The sequence below is a fragment of the Salvelinus namaycush genome, chromosome 28, assembly GCF_016432855.1.
Source record: "Salvelinus namaycush isolate Seneca chromosome 28, SaNama_1.0, whole genome shotgun sequence".
Lineage (NCBI taxonomy): Eukaryota > Metazoa > Chordata > Actinopteri > Salmoniformes > Salmonidae > Salvelinus > Salvelinus namaycush.
The window spans coordinates 6,274,705-6,295,900 of NC_052334.1; the positions used below are offsets into that span (position 1 = coordinate 6,274,705).

General features: G+C 43.0%; 1 protein-coding gene across 1 annotated transcript in view; it reads right to left on the minus strand.

Annotated features, from left to right (window-relative positions):
• LOC120023001 (neurexin-3a-like) overlaps nucleotides 1-21,196 on the minus strand; it is a 734,438-nt gene that overhangs the window by 590,715 nt on the left and 122,527 nt on the right. Inside the window, exon 5 of the mRNA XM_038966953.1 lies at nucleotides 478-779. Coding sequence (XP_038822881.1) covers nucleotides 478-779 — 302 coding nt within the window. The remainder of the gene's footprint in view (nucleotides 1-477; nucleotides 780-21,196) is intronic.

The window sequence follows — 21,196 nt, forward strand, 5'->3', positions numbered from 1 at the left end:
CCTGTCTCACCCTCCCTAGCCAAAAGTTCCTATCTCACCCTCCCTAGCCACAATTTCCTGTCTCACCCTCCCTAGCCACTATTACCTGTCTCACCCTCCCTAGCCACAATTTCCTGTCTCACCCTCCCGAGCCACTATTACCTGTCTCACCCTCCCTAGCCACTATTACCTGTCTCACCCTCCCTATTCTCAAGTTCCTGTCTCACACCCCCTAGCCTCAATTTCCTGTCTCACCCTCCTTAGCCTCAATGTCCTGTCTCACCCTCCCTAGCCACAATTTCCTGTCTCACCCTCCCTAGCCACAATTTCCTGTCTCACCCTCCCTAGCCAAAAGTTCCTATCTCACCCTCCCTAGCCACAATTTCCTGTCTCACCCTCCCTAGCCACTATTACCTGTCTCACCCTCCCTAGCCACAATTTCCTGTCTCACCCTCCCGAGCCACTATTACCTGTCTCACCCTCCCTAGCCACTATTACCTGTCTGAGGTTGCGCATGACCTTGACGTCGTGCCAGGTATTGTCATTGAACTTCCCGTTGACAGGCTCCACGATGGCCTCGAAGGCCCCGGAGCCCAGGTTGATGACCAGGGACATGGCTCCGTCCTTCAGGGCCAGGTTGACGTAGTCAGCAGACTTCCCCGTGTGGAGGATCAGGCCATTGCGCTGCCACGTCTTGAAGGAGAGCGTGATCTCGTCGCTGGAGGACTGGATAGGGTTCTGGGACAGGTCGTAGCAGAAGTACTCAGAGCCGCGGAACGTGGCCACATTCTCCTCCCGCGCTGCAATGGAACAGAGAACAGGTGTTAGAACTCAACGATAATGATAAACCAAAGAGAAAAGGGAGGGAGAGGTTAGAACCTAATATAGAAAACACAACAGAGAAACTAGAGATGTTATTAGCATGAAGACTCTCCAGATACCTAGGACATTTAAAGATGTAGTCAAGACACAATAAAAGCAACCCCAGCATACACTTAGTCAGGCAAAATGAGTGAAACAGACACCAATAATACTGAGAAGATACAGGATAGACTGAGTTTCAGTGCAGCGTGACAATCAAATATAACATTTAGAGAGAGGGAGTGTCAGGCAAAGCTATCGTCAAACATTATCAGAAAGCTAATTTTGCATCTGGAATTGGTATTTCCTGTGAAATGGCAGGATTGTGATAAAGGGTTATGCTTTAAATTCGATTGGAGAAAAAGAGGGCACGAGAGAGGGAGAGAGAGAGAGAGAAGGAGCGAGAGAGAAAGAGAGAAGGAGCGAGAGAGAAAGAGAGAGAGAGAAGGAGCGAGAGAGAAAGAGAGAAGGAGCAAGAGAGAGAGAGAGAGAAGGAGCGAGAGTAGAGGGAGCATCAAGGAGATGAACATTGTTGAGCACATTCGGGCCTTAGCGAAAGAGAGCGAGAGGGGACAGAGATGAGACAAAAGAAGAGAGTGAATGGCAAGTGAGTAAGAAAGAAAGAGAGGGAGGGAGGGAGGGAGGGAGGGAGGGAGGGAGGGAGGGAGGGAGGGAGGGAAAAGAGTGCCGTCTGGAGCACTTATCTGTGAGATCATCTCCAATTAGCTCTCTGTCTGCAAAGTGGAGTGATGCTGGGGAGTGTGTGGGTTTAGCCATGGCCAGGCGGAATATATCAGAGCCAGCCAGCGCTAGCCGCTCCGCTCCCTCTCTGGCTCTGGGCTACAACATGTTCTCTGCATACTCAATAAGGCCCTGGTCGACTGGAAATGGCTTCCGTCTTTGATCCTCTGAATAAAGCGGCTACAGAGTCTTCAGGCCTCATTTCCTCAAAAGGAATCCATTCCACAGTGAAAATGGCACTTGGCTAGAATGTGTGCCTCAGGCCCAGGTCCAGTGCTGATAGGACAGAATGAGCGGAGGGTAATTTGACCCATAGAATTACATACAGAATTTCTATGATTTGACATCACAATAGGTCAACTGTCAGGTGGAGCCTGGGTGAACATAAACATTTGCCATAAGATAATAAATTATATTCATCTGACCTGCCTGGGTCAACAACACGTGTCAAATAGTGATTGAGCTTGGAGTTTTGAGACTATTCCAGTTCTAGTGTATTGGAAAAACTACATTCAAGTGCAGCTCAAAAATATTGGAAGAATATATATATATAAACTCAGCAAAAAAAGAAATGTCCTCTCACTGTCAACTGCGTTTTTTTCCCAGCAAACTTAACATGTGTAAATATTTGTATGAACATAACAAGATTCAACAACTGAGTCATAAACTGAACAAGTTCCATAGACATGTGACTAACAGAAATGGAAATGTGTCCCTGAACAAAGGGGGTGTCAAAATCAATAGTTACAGTCAGTATCTGGTGTAGCCACCAGCTGCATTAAGTACTGCAGTGCATCTCCTCCTCATGGACTGCACCAGATTTGCCAATTCTTGCTGTGAGATATTACCCAACACTTCCAGCATGGCCCTAGCCCTCACCCTCTGATCCAACAGGTCCCAGATGTGCTCAATGGGATTGAGATCCGGGCTTTTCGCTGGCCATGGCAGAACACTGACATACCTGTCTTTCAGGAAATCACGCACAGAACGAGCAGTATGGCTGGTGGTATTGTCATGCTGGAAGGTCATGTCAGGATGAGCCTGCAGGAAGGCAACCACATGAGGGAGGAGGATGTCTTCCCTGTAACGCACAGTATTAAGTTTGCCTGCAATGACAACAAACTCAGTCTGATGATGCTGTGACACACCGCCCCAGACCATGACGGACCCTCCACCTCCAAATCGATCTCGCTCCAGAGTACAGGACTCGGTGTAACGCTCATTCCTTCAACGTTAAACGCAAATCCGACCATCACCCCTGGAGAAACAAAACCTCAACTCATCAGTGAAGAGCACTTTTTGCCAGTCCTGTCTGGTCCAGCAATGGTGGGTTTCTGCCCATAGGCGACGTTGTTGCCAGTGATGTCTGGTGAGGACCTGCCTTACAACAGGCCTACAAGCCCTCAGTCCAGCCTCTCTCAGCCTATTGCGGACAGTCTGAGCACTGTTGGAGGGATTGTGCGTTCCTGGTGTTACTCGGGAAGTTGTTGTTGTCATCCTGTACCTGTCCCGCAGGTGGTGTGATGTCCGCATGTACTGATCCTGTGCAGGTGTTGTTACACGTGGTCTGCCACTCATTTGGCATTCTCTCAACCAGCTTCATGTGGTAGTCACCTGGAATGCATTTCAATTAACAGGTGTGCCTTGTTAAAAGTTAATATGTGGAATTTCTTTCCTTCTTAATGCATTTGAGCCAATCAGATGTGTTGTGACGAGGTAGGGGTGGTATACAGAAGATAGCCCTATTTGGTAAAAGACCAAGTCCATATTATGGCAAGAACAGCTCAAATAAGCAAAAAGAAATGACAGTCCATCATTACTTTAAGACATGAAGTCAATACAGAACTTTTAAAGTTTCTTCAAAAACCATAAATCGATGATGTTGCTTCAATATATCCACAGAATAGTCCTACCTCATGATGCTTCTATTTTGTGAAGTGAACCAGTCCCTCCTGCAGCAAGGCACCCCCACAACATGATGCTGCCACCCCCGTGCTTCACGGTTGGGATGGTGTTCTTAGGTTTGCAATTTTCCCACTTTTTCCTCCAAACATAACGATGGTCATTATGGCCAAACAGTTCTATTTTTGTTTCATCAGACCAGAGGACATTTCTCCAAAAAGTACGATCTTTATCCCCATGTGCAGTTGCAAACCGTAGTCTGGCTTTTTTATGGCAGTTTTGGGCCAGTGGCTTCTTCCTTGCTGAGTGGCCTTTCAGGTTATGTCAACATAGGACTCGTTTTACTGTGGATATCGATACTTTTGTACCTGTTTCCTCCAGCATATTCACAAGGTGCTTTGCTGTTGTTCTGGGATTGATTTGCACTTTTCGCACCAAAGTACGTTCATCTCTAGGAGACAGAACGCGTCTCCTTCCTGAGTGGTATGACGGCTGCGTGGTCCCATGGTGTTTATACTTGCGTACTATTGTTTGTTCAGATGAATGTGGTACCTTCAGGCATTTGGACATTTCTCCTAAGGATGAACCAAACCTGTGGAGGTCTACAACTGTTTTTCTGTGGTCTTGGCTGATTTCTTTTGATTTTCCCATGATGTCAAGCAAAGAGGCACTGAGTTTGAAGGTAGGCCTTGAAATACATCCACAGGTACACCTCCAACTGACTCAAATGATGTCAATTAGCCTATCAGAAGCTTCTAAAGCCATGACATAATTTTCAGTGATTTTCCAAGATGTTTAAAGGCACAGTCAACTTTGTGTATGTAAACTTCTGACCCACTGGAATTGTGATACAGTGAATTATAAGTGAAATAATCTGTCTGTAAACAATTGTTGGAAAAATTACTTGTAACGCACAAAGTAGATGTCCTAACCGACTTGCCAAAACTATAGTTTGTAAACTTCCGACATCTACTATATATATACTTCCAATATACTTGAGCTGCACTTGAATGTAGTTTTTCCAGTACAATAAAATTGGAATAGTTAAATCACTATTTGACATGTGTTTTTGACCCAGGCAGGTCAGATGAATGTAATTTATTATCTTATTGCAAATGTTTAGGTTCACCCAGGCTCCACCTGACAGTTTACCTATTGTGAGGTCAAATCATAGAAATCCTGTATGTAATTCTATGGGTCAAATTACCCTCCGCTCATTCTGTCATATCAGCACTGGACCTGGGCCTGAGGCACACATTCCAGCCAAGTGCCATTTTCACTGTGGAATGGATTCCTTTTGAGGAAATGAGGCCTGAAGACTCTGTAGCTGCTTTATTTAGACGATCAAAGACGGAAGCCATTTCCAGAGAAAACCAGGACATGTTTTAGCATTACTCCAGTTGTTAAACAGCAGCAAACTATTTCACTACTTACAGTACATGACCTCACAGAGTAAATAGACCATTGTGTTGGACATGGCACTTTGACACACAGCCTTGGCACCAAATAATAAACACCATGCAACATTCAATCCTCTAGGCTAAATCCATTATCTTGTGATGGAGAAAGAGCACGCTAGAGTACTGAGAAGAAAAGCCTACCAGCGACACAACAGTTTTCACCTGCATTTAGACAAATAGACTCCCATGAAGACACTTAAGTTAGCGCCAGTTTGTTGAAAGCTATTATATCAATGGTCCACCTAACTAAGCAAATCACAAGCTGTTTATCCAAACAGACATGACCCACAATGCAGAAACAAAAATTCCCCCTCCGCCCCCCAGACATCTTATCTCTGGGTCGGAAGGGAAACCTGACATCAAAGACACCCCTGCACCTCCTAATAACACCTCCCCTCATAGACTCCTGTGATCAAATATTAATTAAGGCAAGTTGTCACGGCCTGATCTGTTTCACCTGTCTTTGTGATCGTCTCCACCCCCCTCCAGGTGTCACCCATCTTCCCCTTTAACCAATGTGTATTTATACCTGTGTTTTCTGTCTGTCTGTTGCCAGTTAGTCTTGTTTGTTCAAGCCTACCAGTGGTTTGTGTCTCAACGCCTGCTTTTTCCAGTTTCTCTTTTCTCGTCCTCCTGGTTTTTGACCCTTGCCTGTCCTGACCCTGTACCAGCCCGCCTGACCTCTCTGCCTGACAATGAGCCTGCCTGCCAGCAAGTACCTTGGCCTCTACTCTGGATTATCGACCACTGCCATTTGCCTGCCCCGTTACAATAAACATTGCTATTTCACACAGTCTGCACTTGGGTCTTACCTTGGTATCTGTTACAAGTGTTGTTTTAACTAAAGACCCGGCCAGGCCAGCGAGTCACACCAGATGTTAGAGCTCATCCATTAGCTCCACGCTCCTCAATACTTAATGAGCACGGCAGAGCAAGGGAACCCACCCTGAGCTAAGCGACTGTCTTCACAACTGAGTGGGAGGGAAGGAACAGGTAGAGGGGAGAGACAGCTTGGGAAACGCCCACTGAGGGAGATACAGTCTGGGGTTATGTAGAGGGAGGTGAGATACAGTCTGGGGTTATGTAGAGGGAGGGAGGTGAGATACAGTCTGGGGTTATGTAGAGGGAGGTGAGATACAGTCTGGGGTTATGTAGAAGGAGGTGAGATACAGTCTGGGGTTATGTAGAGGGAGGTGAGATATAGTCTGGGGTTATGTAGAGGGAGGGAGGTTGAGATACAGTCTGGGGTTATGTAGAGGGAGGTGAGATACAGTCTGGGGTTATGTAGAGGGATGGAGGTGAGATACAGTCTGGGGTTATGTAGAGGGATGGAGGTGAGATACAGTATGGGGTTATGTAGAGGGAGGGATGTGAGATACAGTCTGGGGTTATGTAGAGGGAGGGAGGTGAGATACAGTCTGGGGTTATGTAGAGGGAGGTGAGATACAGTCTGGGGTTATGTAGAGGGAGGTGAGATACAGTCTGGGGTTATGTAGAGGGAGGGAGGTGAGATACAGTCTGGGGTTATGTAGAGGGAGGTGAGATATAGTCTGGGGTTATGTAGAGGGATGGAGGTGAGATATAGTCTGGGGTTATGTAGAGGGAGGTGAGATACAGTCTGGGGTTATGTAGAGGGAGGTGAGATACAGTCTGGGGTTATGTAGAGGGAGGTGAGATATAGTCTGGGGTTATGTAGAGGGAGGTGAGATACAGTCTGGGGTTATGTAGAGGGAGGTGAGATATAGTCTGGGGTTATGTAGAGGGATGGAGGTGAGATACAGTCTGGGGTTATGTAGAGGGAGGGAGGTGAGATACAGTCTGGGGTTATGTAGAGGGAGGTGAGATATAGTCTGGGGTTATGTAGAGGGAGGGAGGTTGAGATACAGTCTGGGGTTATGTAGAGGGAGGTGAGATACAGTCTGGGGTTATGTAGAGGGATGGAGGTGAGATACAGTCTGGGGTTATGTAGAGGGATGGAGGTGAGATACAGTCTGGGGTTATGTAGAGGGATGGAGGTGAGATACAGTCTGGGGTTATGTAGAGGGAGGTGAGACACAGTCTGGGGTTATGTAGAGGGAGGTGAGATACAGTCTGGGGTTATGTAGAGGGAGGGAGGTGAGATACAGTCTGACACTAGTGTGGGGGAAAACTTGTGGTATACATTACTACGCGGGCACTTTTTGTTTTGGTGATAGAAAGGGAAATGGGGAATGAATACAAGCTTGTTTTAACGAGAGGCCATACGTGAGAGGTCATACATGAGAGGTCATACATGAGAGACCATACATTAGAGTCCATACATGAGAGCCCATACATGAGAGGTCATACATGAGAGACCATACATTAGAGACCATACATGAGAGCCCATACATGAGAGGTCATACATGAGAGACCATACATGAGAGGCCATACACGAGAGACCATACATGGGAGACCATACATGAGATGCCAAACACGAGGGACCATACATGAGAGAACATACATGAGAGGCCAAACACTAGGTCATACATGAGAGGCCAAACACGAGAGGCCATAAATGAGAGGCCAAACGAGGGACCATACATGGGAGACCATACATGAGAGACCATACACGAGAGACCATACACGAGAGGCCATACACGAGAGACCATACACGAGAGGCCATACATGAGAGGCCATACATGAGAGGCCATACATGAGAGGCCATACATGAGAGGCCATACACAAGGCCATACATGAGAGGCCATACATGAGAGGCCATACATGAGAGGCCATACATGAGAGGCCATACACGAGGCCATACATGAGAGGCCACACATGAGAGGCCATACCACGAGGACATACATGAGAGGCCATACATGAGAGACCATACATGAGAGCCCATACATGAGAGGCCATACACGAGAGGCCATACACGAGAGACCATACACGAGAGGCCATACATGAGAGGCCATACATGAGAGGCCAAACACGAGATGCCATTTATGAGAGGCCAAACACGGGAGACCAAACACGAGAGGACATACATGAGAGGTCATACATGAGGCCATACATGAGGCCATACATGAGGCCATACATGAGGCCATACATGAGGCCATACATGAGAGGCCATACATGAGGCCATACATGAGAGGCCATACATGAGGCCATACATGAGGCCATACATGAGAGGCCATACATGAGGCCATACATGAGGCCATACATGAGAGGCCATACATGAGGCCATACATGAAAACCCACTACAGCCCAAATGACATCCGCTCTGTTCAAACAAACTTAATTCAACGTTGAGTTTCCGCTCCTCTCACATTCAGAGATTCAGAGAGTTTAGTAGTCACATGTACAGGGTTACAGGTGTGATTTCAGGGTACAGTGAAAATCTTAGGCTTTGAGCTCCAACATGCAGGACTAAGTGAAGTAACATTATGAAAATGTCATAAAAAACAACTATATATACGTAGATAGAAAAAGCAATGTATACATAATAACAACTGTGGCAGTGATGAATAAATACATGACCATTGGGGTGGAGGCAAAGACTATTGAGGGAGTGGGGGGGAATGACCATGCAGGTAGCAGCATGACCATTGGGGTGGAGGTAAAGACTATTGAGGGGGTGGGGGGGAATGACCATGCGGGTAGCAGCATGACCATTGGGGTGGAGGTAAAGACTATTGAGGGAGTGGGGGGGAATGACCATGCGGGTAGCAGCATGACCATTGGGGTGGAGGCAAAGACTATTTAGGGAGTGGGGGGGAATGACCATGCAGGTAGCAGCATGACCATTGGGGTGGAGGCAAAGACTATTGAGGGGGTGGGGGGAATGACCATGCAGGTAGCAGCATGACCATTGGGGTGGAGGCAAAGACTATTGAGGGGGTGGGGGGAATGACCATGCAGGTAGCAGCATGACCATTGGGGTGGAGGCAAAGACTATTGAGGGAGTGGGGGGGAATGACCATGCGGGTAGCAGCATGACCATTGGGGTGGAGGTAAAGACTATTGAGGGGGTGGGGGGAATGACCATGCGGGTAGCAGCATGACCATTGGGGTGGAGGTAAAGACTATTGAGGGAGTGGGGGGGAATGACCATACTGGTAGCAGCATGACCATTGGGGTGGAGGTAAAGACTATTGAGGGAGTGGGGGGGGAATGTCCATGCGGGTAGAAGCATGACCATTGGGGTGGAGGTAAAGACTATTGAGGGGGTGGGGGGAATGACCATGCGGGTAGAAGCATGACCATTGGGGTGGAGGTAAAGACTATTGAGGGGGTGGGGGGAATGACCATGCGGGTAGCAGCATGACCATTGGGGTGGAGGTAAAGACTATTGAGGGGGTGGGGGGAATGACCATGCAGGTAGCAGCATGACCATTGGGGTGGAGGCAAAGACTATTGAGGGAGTGGGGGGGAATGATCATGCGGGTAGCAGCATGACCATTGAGTAAAATAAAAACAATAAACATTTTAATAAAACAATTATAATAAAAAGTCATAATACACATATTGACAACCAGACATACTGTACATAGCCTCTCCCTCTAGGCTCTGTGATTTGAATTGAACCCTCCCTCAGTGGGGTGAGGTAAACTCAAACCCCTCCCTCAATGGGGTGAGGTAAACTCAAACCCCTCCCTCAATGGGGTGAGGTAAACTCAAACCCCTCCCTCAGTGGGGTGAGGTAAACTCAAAGCCCTCCCTCAATGGGGTGAGATAAACTCAAACCCCTCCCTCAGTGGGGTGAGGTAAACTCACCTCCTCATCTCACCTCATCTCACCTTCTCATCTCACCTTCTCATCTCACCTTCTCATCTCACCTTCTCATCTCACCTTCTCATCTCACCTCCTCATCCCACCTCCTCATCTCACCTCCTCATCTCACCTCCTCATCTCACCTCCTCATCCCACCTCCCTCTATCTCTGCAAATTAAAGAGGTAGGCATGAAACTATCAACTATCCAAAACTATATTTGGATCAATATTGTCATTTGACGTTTCAGTTGACACCAAATCAACAAACAAATGAATATACAGTTAGTGAGATAGAGAGACTAATTTAAAAAGATTCTGAGATAGCGCAGGGTCAGCAGGCTAAACAGGAAGGACGACTCCTGTTAGAGTACAACACACCAATGACAAAATGTACCAAAGAGACAGAGATCTGCTAGAGGTCCCCTTGGGTTTTATAACTATAGCGATTGTGCTGAAACATGGAATCTTAATAAATAGGCCTAGAATATCTTTATGAGTCAAATCTGGATGGAGTGGAGGAACTGTTATGGTGCAGTAACGATTTTAATGGTCTCCATAAGCCATTCCTTGATAACTCTACGGGTGATGAATGAGACTGGATTAGCCCTGGCAGGAGTTATCCGTAAAAGTGTCAGAGGAGAAGAAATGCCAGAAACGAGTTATGGGTCCACTAAATCGTGGCCATTTTGAGTGCAGAGAACTGAACTGCACCGGGGTGGCAATTCTTCTCAAAACGCCTCCTTTAAAAATGTCTCTTTTTGAAAATGTATCCTTTTGAAAATGTCTCCTTTAATAATATCTCCTTTAAAAATGTCTCCTTTAATAATATCTCCTTTAAAAATGTCTCCTTTTAAAATGTCTCCTTTAAAATGTCTCATTTAAAAATGTTTCCTTTAAAAATGTCTCCTTCAAAAAAGTTTCCTTTAAAAATGTCTCCTTTAAAATTTCTCCTTTTGAAAATGCCTCCTTTTGAAAATGTCTCTTTTTGAAAATGTCTGGGTTCTAGTGGGTTCTACTGACAGACTAAATTGTGTTCTAGTGGGTTCTACTGACAGACTAAATTGGGTTCCAGTGGGTTCTACTGACAGACTAAATGTTGTTCAAGTGGGTTCTACTGACAGAATAAATTGTGTTCTAATGGGTTCTACTGACAGACTAAATTGGGTTCTAGTGGGTTCTACTGACAGACTAAATGTTGTTCAAGTGGGTTCTACTGACAGAATAAATTGTGTTCCAGTGGGGTCTATTCTGACAGACTAAATTGGGTTCTAGTGGGGTTTACTGACAGACTAAATTGTGTTCTAATGGGTTCTACTGACAGACTAAATTGTGTTCTAGTGGGTTCTACTGACAGACTAAATGTTGTTCAAGTGGGTTCTACTGACAGAATAAATTGTGTTCTAATGGGTTCTACTGACAGACTAAATTGGGTTCTAGTGGGTTCTACTGACAGACTAAATTGGGTTCCAGTGGGGTCTATTCTGACAGACTAAATTGGGTTCTAGTGGGGTTTACTGACATAATAAATTGGATTCTAGTGAGGTTTACTGACAAACTACATTTGATTCTAGGGTGGTCTACTAAATCACCCTCTCTCCATGGCCTTGAGTTCTCTTCCAGCAACATAGAATAAGATATATACAGGAGAGTACAGAGTGATACTTGATTCATAGTTACTGCTGAAGCCTAAGAGTTATAATCTCTCTCTCTCTCTCTCTCTCTCTCTCTCTCTCTCTCTCTCTCTCTCTCTCTCTCTCTCTCTCTCTGTGCCACCTCCCTCTCTCTTTCTCTCTCTCTCTGTGCCCCCTCCCTCTCTCTTTCTCTCTCTCTCTCTCTGTGCCCCCTCCCTCTCTCTTTCTCTCTCTCTCTCTCTCTCTGATAATGTATCCATGGATTAGCATAATTGACAGACACAGACACACACACAGACTCACACAGTGCCTTCAGAAAGTATTCATACCCGTTGACTTATTTCCATTTTTCTGTTTTACAACCTGAATTCTAAATGTTTTAAATATGTATTTTTTTGTGTGATTTTTTTCTCTCAGATTTATTGAAAATGAAATACAGAAATATCTCATTAACTCATTATCTCATTAGTAAGTATTCACACCCCTGAGTTAAAACGTTGTAGAAGCAGTGATTACAGCTGCGAGTCTTCTCCATGGGTAAGTCTGTAAGATCTTTTCACAACATTTGCCCATTATTCTTTTCAAATTGGTTGTTGATCATTGCCAGACAGGTCTTGCCATAGATTTCCAAGTATATTTAAGTAAAAACTGCCATTCACGGAACATTCACTGTCTTCTAGATAAGCAACTCCAGTGTAGATTTGGCCTTGTGTTTTAGGTTATTGTCCTGCTTAAAGGTGTATTCATCTCCCAGTGTCTTTTGGAAAGCAGACTGAAGCAGGTTTTCATCTAGGATTTTGCCTGTGCTTAGCTCCATTCCATTACATTTTTATGCTTAAAAACTCCCCGGTCCTTAACAATTACAAGCATACCCATAACATGATGCAGCCACCACTATGCTTGAAAGTAAGGAGAGTGGTATTCAGTAATGTGTTTTATTGGATTTGCCCCAAACATAACGCTTTGTATTCAGGACAGAAAGGTAATTGCTCTGACACATTGTCTGCAGTATTACCTGCCTTGTTGCAAACATGATGCATGGTCTACTTATTGTCACTCTGTCAATTAGGTTAGTATTGTGGAGAAACTACAATGTTGTTGATCCATCCTCAGTTTTCTCCTATCACTGCCATTAAACTCTGTAACTGTTTTAAAGTCACCATTGGCATCATGGTGAAATCCCTGAGCGGTTTCTTTCCTCTCCGGCAACTGAGTTAGGATGGACGCCTGTATCTTTGTAGTGACTGGGTCTATTGATACTCCATCCAAAATGTAATTAATAACTTCACCATGCTCAAAGGGATATTCAATGTCTGCTTTTTTTTTACCCATCTACCAATAGGTGCCCTTCTTTGTGAGGCATTGGAAAACCTCCCTGGTCTTTATGGTTAATCTGTATTTGAAATGCACTGCTCGACTGAGGGAGGTTTCAGATAATTGTATGTGTGGGGTACAGAGACGAGGTAGTCAATCAACAATCATGTTAAACACTATTATTGTGACTTGTTATGCACATTTTTACTCCTGGACTTATTTAAAAGGGGTTGAACACAACATAACAAAATGAAGATAAAGTCAAGGGGTGTGAATACTTTCTGAATGCAAAGTAGGTTATACAATATCTATACATCCACAGCCCACCCGTTCTAAAAGCCTTTTACTGTTCCCTACGAGTATTTTATTTATAGAGGTAGGACAGGGAAGGTGAGGGCGGTAAATCAGAGAATAGTTTAAAAGTGCCTCTCCAATGCTAATGACTCGTAGCTTGTGTGTGTGTGTGTGTGTGTGTGTGTGTGTGTGTGTGTGTGTGTGTGTGTGTGTGTGTGTGTGTGTGTGTGTGTGTGTGTGTGTGTGTGTGTGTGTGTGTGTGTGTGTGTGTGTGTGTGTGCTCAAGTTTCAAGTATTAAGTATTAACGTCACAAGCACAAGCGCAGTGAAATGCCTTTCTTGCTCCAACCCCAACAATACCATACTATATACAGGGTCAGTTAATACCATACTACATACAGGGTCAGTTAATACCATACTATATACAGGGTCAGTTAATACCATACTATATACAGGGTCAGTTAATACCATACTATATACAGGGTCAGTTAATACCATACTATATACAGGGTCAGTTAATACCATACTATATACAGGGTCAGTTAATACCATACTATATACAGGGTCAGTTAATACCATACTATATACAGGGTCAGTTAATACCATACTATATACAGGGTCAGTTAATACCATACTATATACAGGGTCAGTTCAATACCATACTATATACAGGGTCAGTTAATACCATACTATATACAGGGTCAGTTAATACCATACTATATACAGGGTCAGTTAATACCATACTATATACAGGGTCAGTTAATACCATACTATATACAGGGTCAGTTAATACCATACTATATACAGGGTCAGTTAATACCATACTATATACAGGGTCAGTTAATACCATACTATATACAGGGTCAGTTCAATACCATACTATATACAGGGTCAGTTAATACCATACTATATACAGGGTCAGTTAATACCATACTATATACAGGGTCAGTTAATACCATACTATATACAGGGTCAGTTCAATACCATACTATATACAGGGTCAGTTAATACCATACTATATACAGGGTCAGTTAATACCATACTATATACAGGGTCAGTTAATACCATACTATATACAGGTTCAGGTCCAATACCATACTATATACAGGGTCAGTTAATACTATACTATATACAGGGTCAGTTAATACCATACTATATATAGGGTCAGTTAATACCATACTATATACAGGGTCAGTTAATACCATACTATATACAGGGTCAGTTAATACCATACTATATACAGGGTCAGTTAATACCATACTATATACAGGGTCAGTTCAATACCATACTATATACAGGGTCAGTTAATACCATACTATATACAGGGTCAGTTAATACCATCCTATATACAGGGTCAGTTCAATACCATACTATATACAGGGTCAGTTAATACCATACTATATACAGGGTCAGTTAATACCATACTATATACAGGGTCAGTTAATACCATACTATATACAGGGTCAGTTAATACCATACTATATACAGGGTCAGTTAATACCATACTATATACAGGGTCAGTTAGTACCATACTATATACAGGGTCAGTTAATACCATACTATATACAGGGTCAGTTAATACCATACTATATACAGGGTCAGTTAATACCATACTATATACTGGTTCAGGTCCAATACCATACTATATACAGGGTCAGTTAATACCATACTATATACAGGGTCAGTTAATACCATACTATATACAGGGTCAGTTAATACCATACTCTATACAGGGTCAGTTAATACCATATTATATACAGGGTCAGTTAATACCATACTATATACAGGGTCAGTTAATACCATACTATATACAGGGTCAGTTAATACCATACTATATACAGGGTCAGTTCAGTACCATACTATATACAGGGTCAGGTAATACCATACTCTATACAGGGTCAGTTAATACCATATTATATACAGGGTCAGTTAATACCATACTCTATACAGGGTCAGTTAATACCATATTATATACAGGGTCAGTTAATACCATACTATATACAGGGTCAGTTCATACCATACTATATACAGGGTCAGTTCAATACCATACTATATACAGGGTCAGTTAATACCATACTATATACAGGGTCAGTTAATACCATACTATATACAGGGTCAGTTAATACCATACTATATACTGGTTCAGGTCCAATACCATACTATATACAGGGTCAGTTAATACCATACTATATACAGGGTCAGTTAATACCATACTATATACAGGGTCAGTTAATACCATACTCTATACAGGGTCAGTTAATACCATATTATATACAGGGTCAGTTAATACCATACTATATACAGGGTCAGTTAATACCATACTATATACAGGGTCAGTTAAAACTTCTTGCCACTATAGGGGGTGCTGTTTTCGCATTAGCATAATTTCCTCTACAGATTAAACTGCCTCTTATTCAATTATTGCTCTTACATATGCATATAATTAATACCATTGGATAGAAAACAATCTATAGTTTCTAAAACCGTTTCAATTTTGTCTCTGAGTTAAACAGAAGTCATTTGACAGCACTTTCCCTGACCAAGAAGAAGAATGCAAGATGTGTATGCTCGCTTCAACGCTCTGCCTATATATGGTCACGCCACCTATGACCCGAAACACACTTCATTCGTCTTCCTCTGGGTGTCAAGAGGACGTCAGAGGAGAAATTTTTTGTTTACCTTGTACTGACGTGAAATAAGACCTATTTCTTTGGCGTGACCGACAACTTCCGGTTCTCTGACTCGCGCTATTTGGAGGTGCGATTGTCTACTGTTTTGCTGCCGTTACGGATGAAAACTATCTCCGTCTCGAAGTTTGTTTGATACATGTGACCATATCATCTTAATGTATGTTTTTTCAATATAGTTTAATCAGATTATTTGAATTTTTTCGGGAGTTTTGCCGTGTTCCGTTCTGTGACTTTTTTTTACTTTGGCTAGTCGACCAGTACATATGCTAAATGAAGAGGGAAAGTTGCCATTATGAATGGATTGAACGACTCATCAGGACTAAGGACACATTGATCAACATTCTGATGAAAGATCAGCAATAGTAAGACCCAATTTACGATGTTATTTCATATATCTGTCGTGCATGTGAACTGGTCGCGGGCGCCCAGCTGGTTCTGGCTGGCGTGGCTATGCTAATTTAGCGCTACATTTTGTTTTCGCTATAAAACATTTAATAAATCTGAAATATTGTTTGGATTCACCAGATGTTGGGCTTTCAATATCTGTACGCTGTGTATTTTTCTGAAATGTTTTAAGATAAGTAATTAGTTATATGACGTTGGTCTCTGTAATTGTTCTGGCTGCGTCAGCACTATTTCAGATTGCAGCTGCAATGTAGAACTGTGATTTATACCTGAAAAATGCACATTTTTCAAAAAAAAACTATGCTATACCATAAATATGTTATCAGACTGTCATCTTATGAAGTTGTTTCTTGGTTAGTGGCTATATATATTTTTATTTAGTCGAATTAGTGATAGCTACTGACGCAGGAAAAAACTGTTGGAGTAAAAAAATTGTGTCTTATGCTAACGTGGTTAGCTAATAGATTTACATATTGTGTCTTCCCTGTAAAACATTTTAAAAATCTGAAATGGTGGCTTTATTCACAAGATCTGTATCTTTCATCTGGTGTCTTGGACTTGTGATTTAATGATATTTAGATGCTACAATTTACTTGTGACGCTATGCTAGCTATGCTACTCAGTGGGGGGGGAGTGGGGGGTGATCCCGGATCCGGGTTGGTGACTCGTTAAAGGTTTTAATACCATACTATATACAGGGTCAGTTAATACCATACTATATACAGGGTCAGTTAATACCATACTATATACAGGGTCAGTTAATACCATACTATATACAGGGTCAGTTAATACCATACTATATACAGGGTCAGTTAATACCATACTATATACAGGGTCAGTTAATACCATACTATATACAGGGTCAGTTAATACCATACTATATACAGGGTCAGTTAATACCATACTATATACAGGGTCAGTTCAATACCATACTATATACAGGGTCAGTTAATACCATACTATATACAGGGTCAGTTAATACCATACTATATACAGGGTCAGTTAATACCATACTATATACAGGGTCAGTTCATACCATACTATATACAGGGTCAGTTAATACCATACTATATACAGGGTCAGTTCAATACCATACTAATACAGGGTCAGTTAATACCATACTATATACAGGGTCAGTTAATACCAAACTATATACAGGGTCAGTTAATACCATACTATATACAGGGTCAGTTAATACCATACTATATACAGGGTCAGGTTAATACCATACTATATACAGGTTCAGGTCCAATACCATACTATATACAGGGTCAGTTAGTACCATACTATATACAGGGTCAGTTAATACCATACTATATACAGGGTCAGTTAATACCATACTATATACAGGGTCAGTTAATACCATACTATATACAGGTTCAGGTCCAATACCGTATTATAGACAGGGTCAGTTCAATACAATACTACATACAAGGTCAGTCACAGGTAATGTACAGGTAGTCAAAGGTAATGTACAGTATGTGAATGGAGAAATGTTATAAGAAACGATTGAAGTGTGTATCAGAACAGTATAGTGATATGGGAATCGTGAGGTCATGTTGGCGCGCGCACACAAACCTAGTACTATATAATTATAAAATACAACACACATGAACACGCATGGACACACACACACACACCCCACACCCCACACATTTTGTCGATCGGAGGGGTGATCAACAGGGTGACCATCCATGGTTGACCATCTGATTTAACACAGAGACACACAGAGACAAATAAGCCCAGGAAGGCATACCCACCCATACATATTCAACAGAACAGCCCACTACAGTGCTCCTCTCTGTATCACTTGCTTCCTCTGCCTCACCTGACTTGGACACCTTACATAGAAACAGATTGCTTAGCAAAGGAGGAATTATTCATATGAGCTTGGTATTTTTAAATCAGAATAACAGTGTTATTCACAGAACGCAGGGATTAAGTTACTAAACAAACAGGATAGAGCGGGAGAGAGAGATAGAGAGAGAGATAGAATAAGATAGAGTGAGGATTGAGTGAGAGAGAGAGAACAGAGAGAGAGGGAAGGTAACAGGGGAAGGAGTAGGGAAAGAGAGAGGGAGAGAGCGATAGAGAGAGAGAGATAGAATAAGACAGAGTGAGGTTTGAGTGAGACAGAGAGAGAGGGAAGGGAACTGGGGAAGGAGTAGGGAAAGAGAGAGAGAGCGATAGAGAGAGAGATAGAATAAGATAGAGTGAGGATTGAGTGAGAGAGAGGAAAGAGAGAGAGAAAGAATAAGATAGAGTGAGGATTGAGTGAGAGAGAGAGGACAGAGAGAGAGGGAAGGGAACAGGGGGAGGAGTAAGGAAAGAGAGAGAGAGAGAAAGAGAGAGAGAGAGTAAAGAGAATCTGATTGATATTTCACTCTTTAATCACGTGCGTAACGCTCTCGAATCCCTCCCTACCAGTTTTGTATCAAACCAGACCGTCGCCATGCTACCATAACACCCAGAAGTAATATGGGAAAAGCCCTACGAGGCGGGTCACACTCAACATGGAGGCTTTCTTTCTCCATTCCACATGTAACTCCGCCATGTCACTATGGTCCGCTTTGTTGCAGATATACAAGACAATCTGGGGAAGAGTTCAGCCTAGTTAAAACGAGTCAACAAACGACAACGATGAGGATGTGGATTATCCATTTACGTCCCTCTCGCTCAGTCCCTCCCTCTGAAAATTGTTAATCCATTATGTGGAAGCTACCGCCTTCCACCGGAAACAATTTCATACACAGCTAATTTACATTTTTGTCAGCTCTTTTTGATCTCTGGCATTAGCTGTATTTCATTAATTCTCTCATCTCTTCAATTACAGGTAGGGCTGAAGTGCACAGAGAGAGAGAGAGAGAGAGAGAGAGAGAGAGAGAGAGAGAGAGAGAGAGAGAGAGAGAGAGAGAGAGAGAGAGAGAGAGAGAGAGAGAGAGAGAGAGAGAGAGAGAGAGAGAGAGAGAGAGAGAGAGAGAGAGAGAGAGAGAGAGAGAGAGAGAGAGAGAGAGAGAGAGAGAGAGAGAGAGAGAGAGAGAGAGAGAGAGAGAGAGAGAGAGAGAGAGAGAGAGAGAGAGAGAGAGAGAGAGAGAGAGAGAGAGAGAGAGAGAGAGAGAGAGAGAGAGAGAGAGACAAGGAGAGAGAGAGAGAGATAGAGGGGGAGAGAGGACAGAGAGATAGAGAGAGAGAGAGGGAGAGAGAGAGAGAGAGACAGAGAGAGATATTATAACTCTTAGGCTTCAGCAGTAACTATGAATCAGAGTTTATAGTTTAACTCTTTGACTACAGCAGTAACTATGAATCAATGAGTATCACTTTGTACTCTCCTGTATCTATCTTATTCTATTTGGCTGGAAGAAAACTCAAAGAGAGAGGGGGAGAAAGAAAGCGAGATTAGAGACACACATTTCCCTCAGATTACACAGGCCCACCAAATGTTGATAAACTCCCATATCTACTGGGTGAAATACCACAGTGTGCCATCACAGCAGCAAGATTTATGACCTGTTGCCACAAGAAAAGGTTAACCAGTGAAGAACAAACACCATTGTAATTACAACCCATACTTATGTTTATTTTATTTTAACTATTTGCACATCGTTACAACACTGTATATAGATATAATATGACATTTGAAATGTCTGTATTCTTTTGGAACTTGTGTGAGTGTAATATTTACTGTTCACTTTTATTGTTTATTTCACTTTTGTTTATTATCCATTTCACTTGCTTTGGCAATGTAAACATGTGTTTCCCATGCCAATAAAGCCCTTTGAATTGAATATAATTGAGAGAGAGGGAGGGGGAGCGAGAGGGGTAGAGAGACAAAGAGAGAGAGAGTGAGAGAGAAAGAGAGAAAGAAAGAAAGAATGAGAGAAAAGAAAGAAAGAAAGAAAGAAAGAGAGGAGGATGATGGGTGGAAACTTGTATATAGTATGTATCCCGCTAACGATTCTACAGTCAAGCTAACACTATGTTCTACTACATACCCCGTCTCTATTTGAGGCACAGCTCATGATCTTGTTTTACAGTAATGCATAGCATGTCCTCACAGGTTAATAACATTGTGTTCATAGACCTCAGCTTGAAAATTGTCTCATCAAAATTATCTAAACCTACAGTACATACCGGAAAAAAAATAGAAGGTTAAATTGGCTATGTATACCGGAATGTTAAATAGCTCAGAACGAAAAAGCATTTTTACAAACACGACACACAAGTGCACACATGCTCACACACACACACACACTGCACGCATGCACGCACGCACGCGCGTGCACACACACATGTGAGATGTATTTTGGGGTGCAGATGCTCCTTTTGCTTGTGGGAGGAGATTATCCCACACAAAGGAGTGATTACATGGTTGAATGAGCAGGATATTTAAATATGATCACCTTTCATCAGAGCTCAGGTGGGAACAATCATGGTTAGATGTTGCTGCAATTACACCAACAACAAACTGAGGCAAAGAGCATATCTAGCCCGAGAAGCAGCCAATAAACTGCATTTGATGAAAGGGTTGTTGTCCTGAGTAGAATTGTCCTCCTCTATATGTTGTAAATAAGCCAACACAGTATTTTGTGTTTGAAGACTAGCAGACGAATTGTGCCTATTTTCTAAATGCTACAACAGAATATTATAACAGGAAATATCTCTACCTTGTCTGTCTGTCTGACTCTCATTCTCTCTGTCTCTATCATTTTTGCTGTCTCTCTCTGTCTCTCTGTCTCTCTCTTTAGTCTCTCTCTCTCTGCCTCTCGCGCTCCCCCTCCCCTCTCCTCCCTCTCTCTCTATTTCTCTTTCTCTCTTTCTCTCTGCCTCTCTCTCTCTCTCTGTCTCATGTGTCTCTCTCTTTGCCTCTCGCGCTCCCCCTCCCCTCTCTCTCTCTTTCTCTTTCTCTTTCTCTTTCTCTTTCTCTCTCTCTCTTGCTCTCTCTCTCTTTCTCTTGCTCTCTCTCTCTTTCTCTTGCTCTCTCTCTCTGTCTGGTCTGGTCTGGTCTGGTCTGGTCTGGTCTGGTCTGGTCTGGTCTGGTCTGGTCTGGTCTGGTCTGGTCTGGTCTGGTCTGGTCTGGTCTGTCTGTCTGTCTGTCTGTCTGTCTGTGTTCAAGGTTGTATTGTAATATCTCTGAGATGGTTATTTGAATCAGTTGTGTAGTGCTAGGGCAAGGTGAGGACCCCAGGAC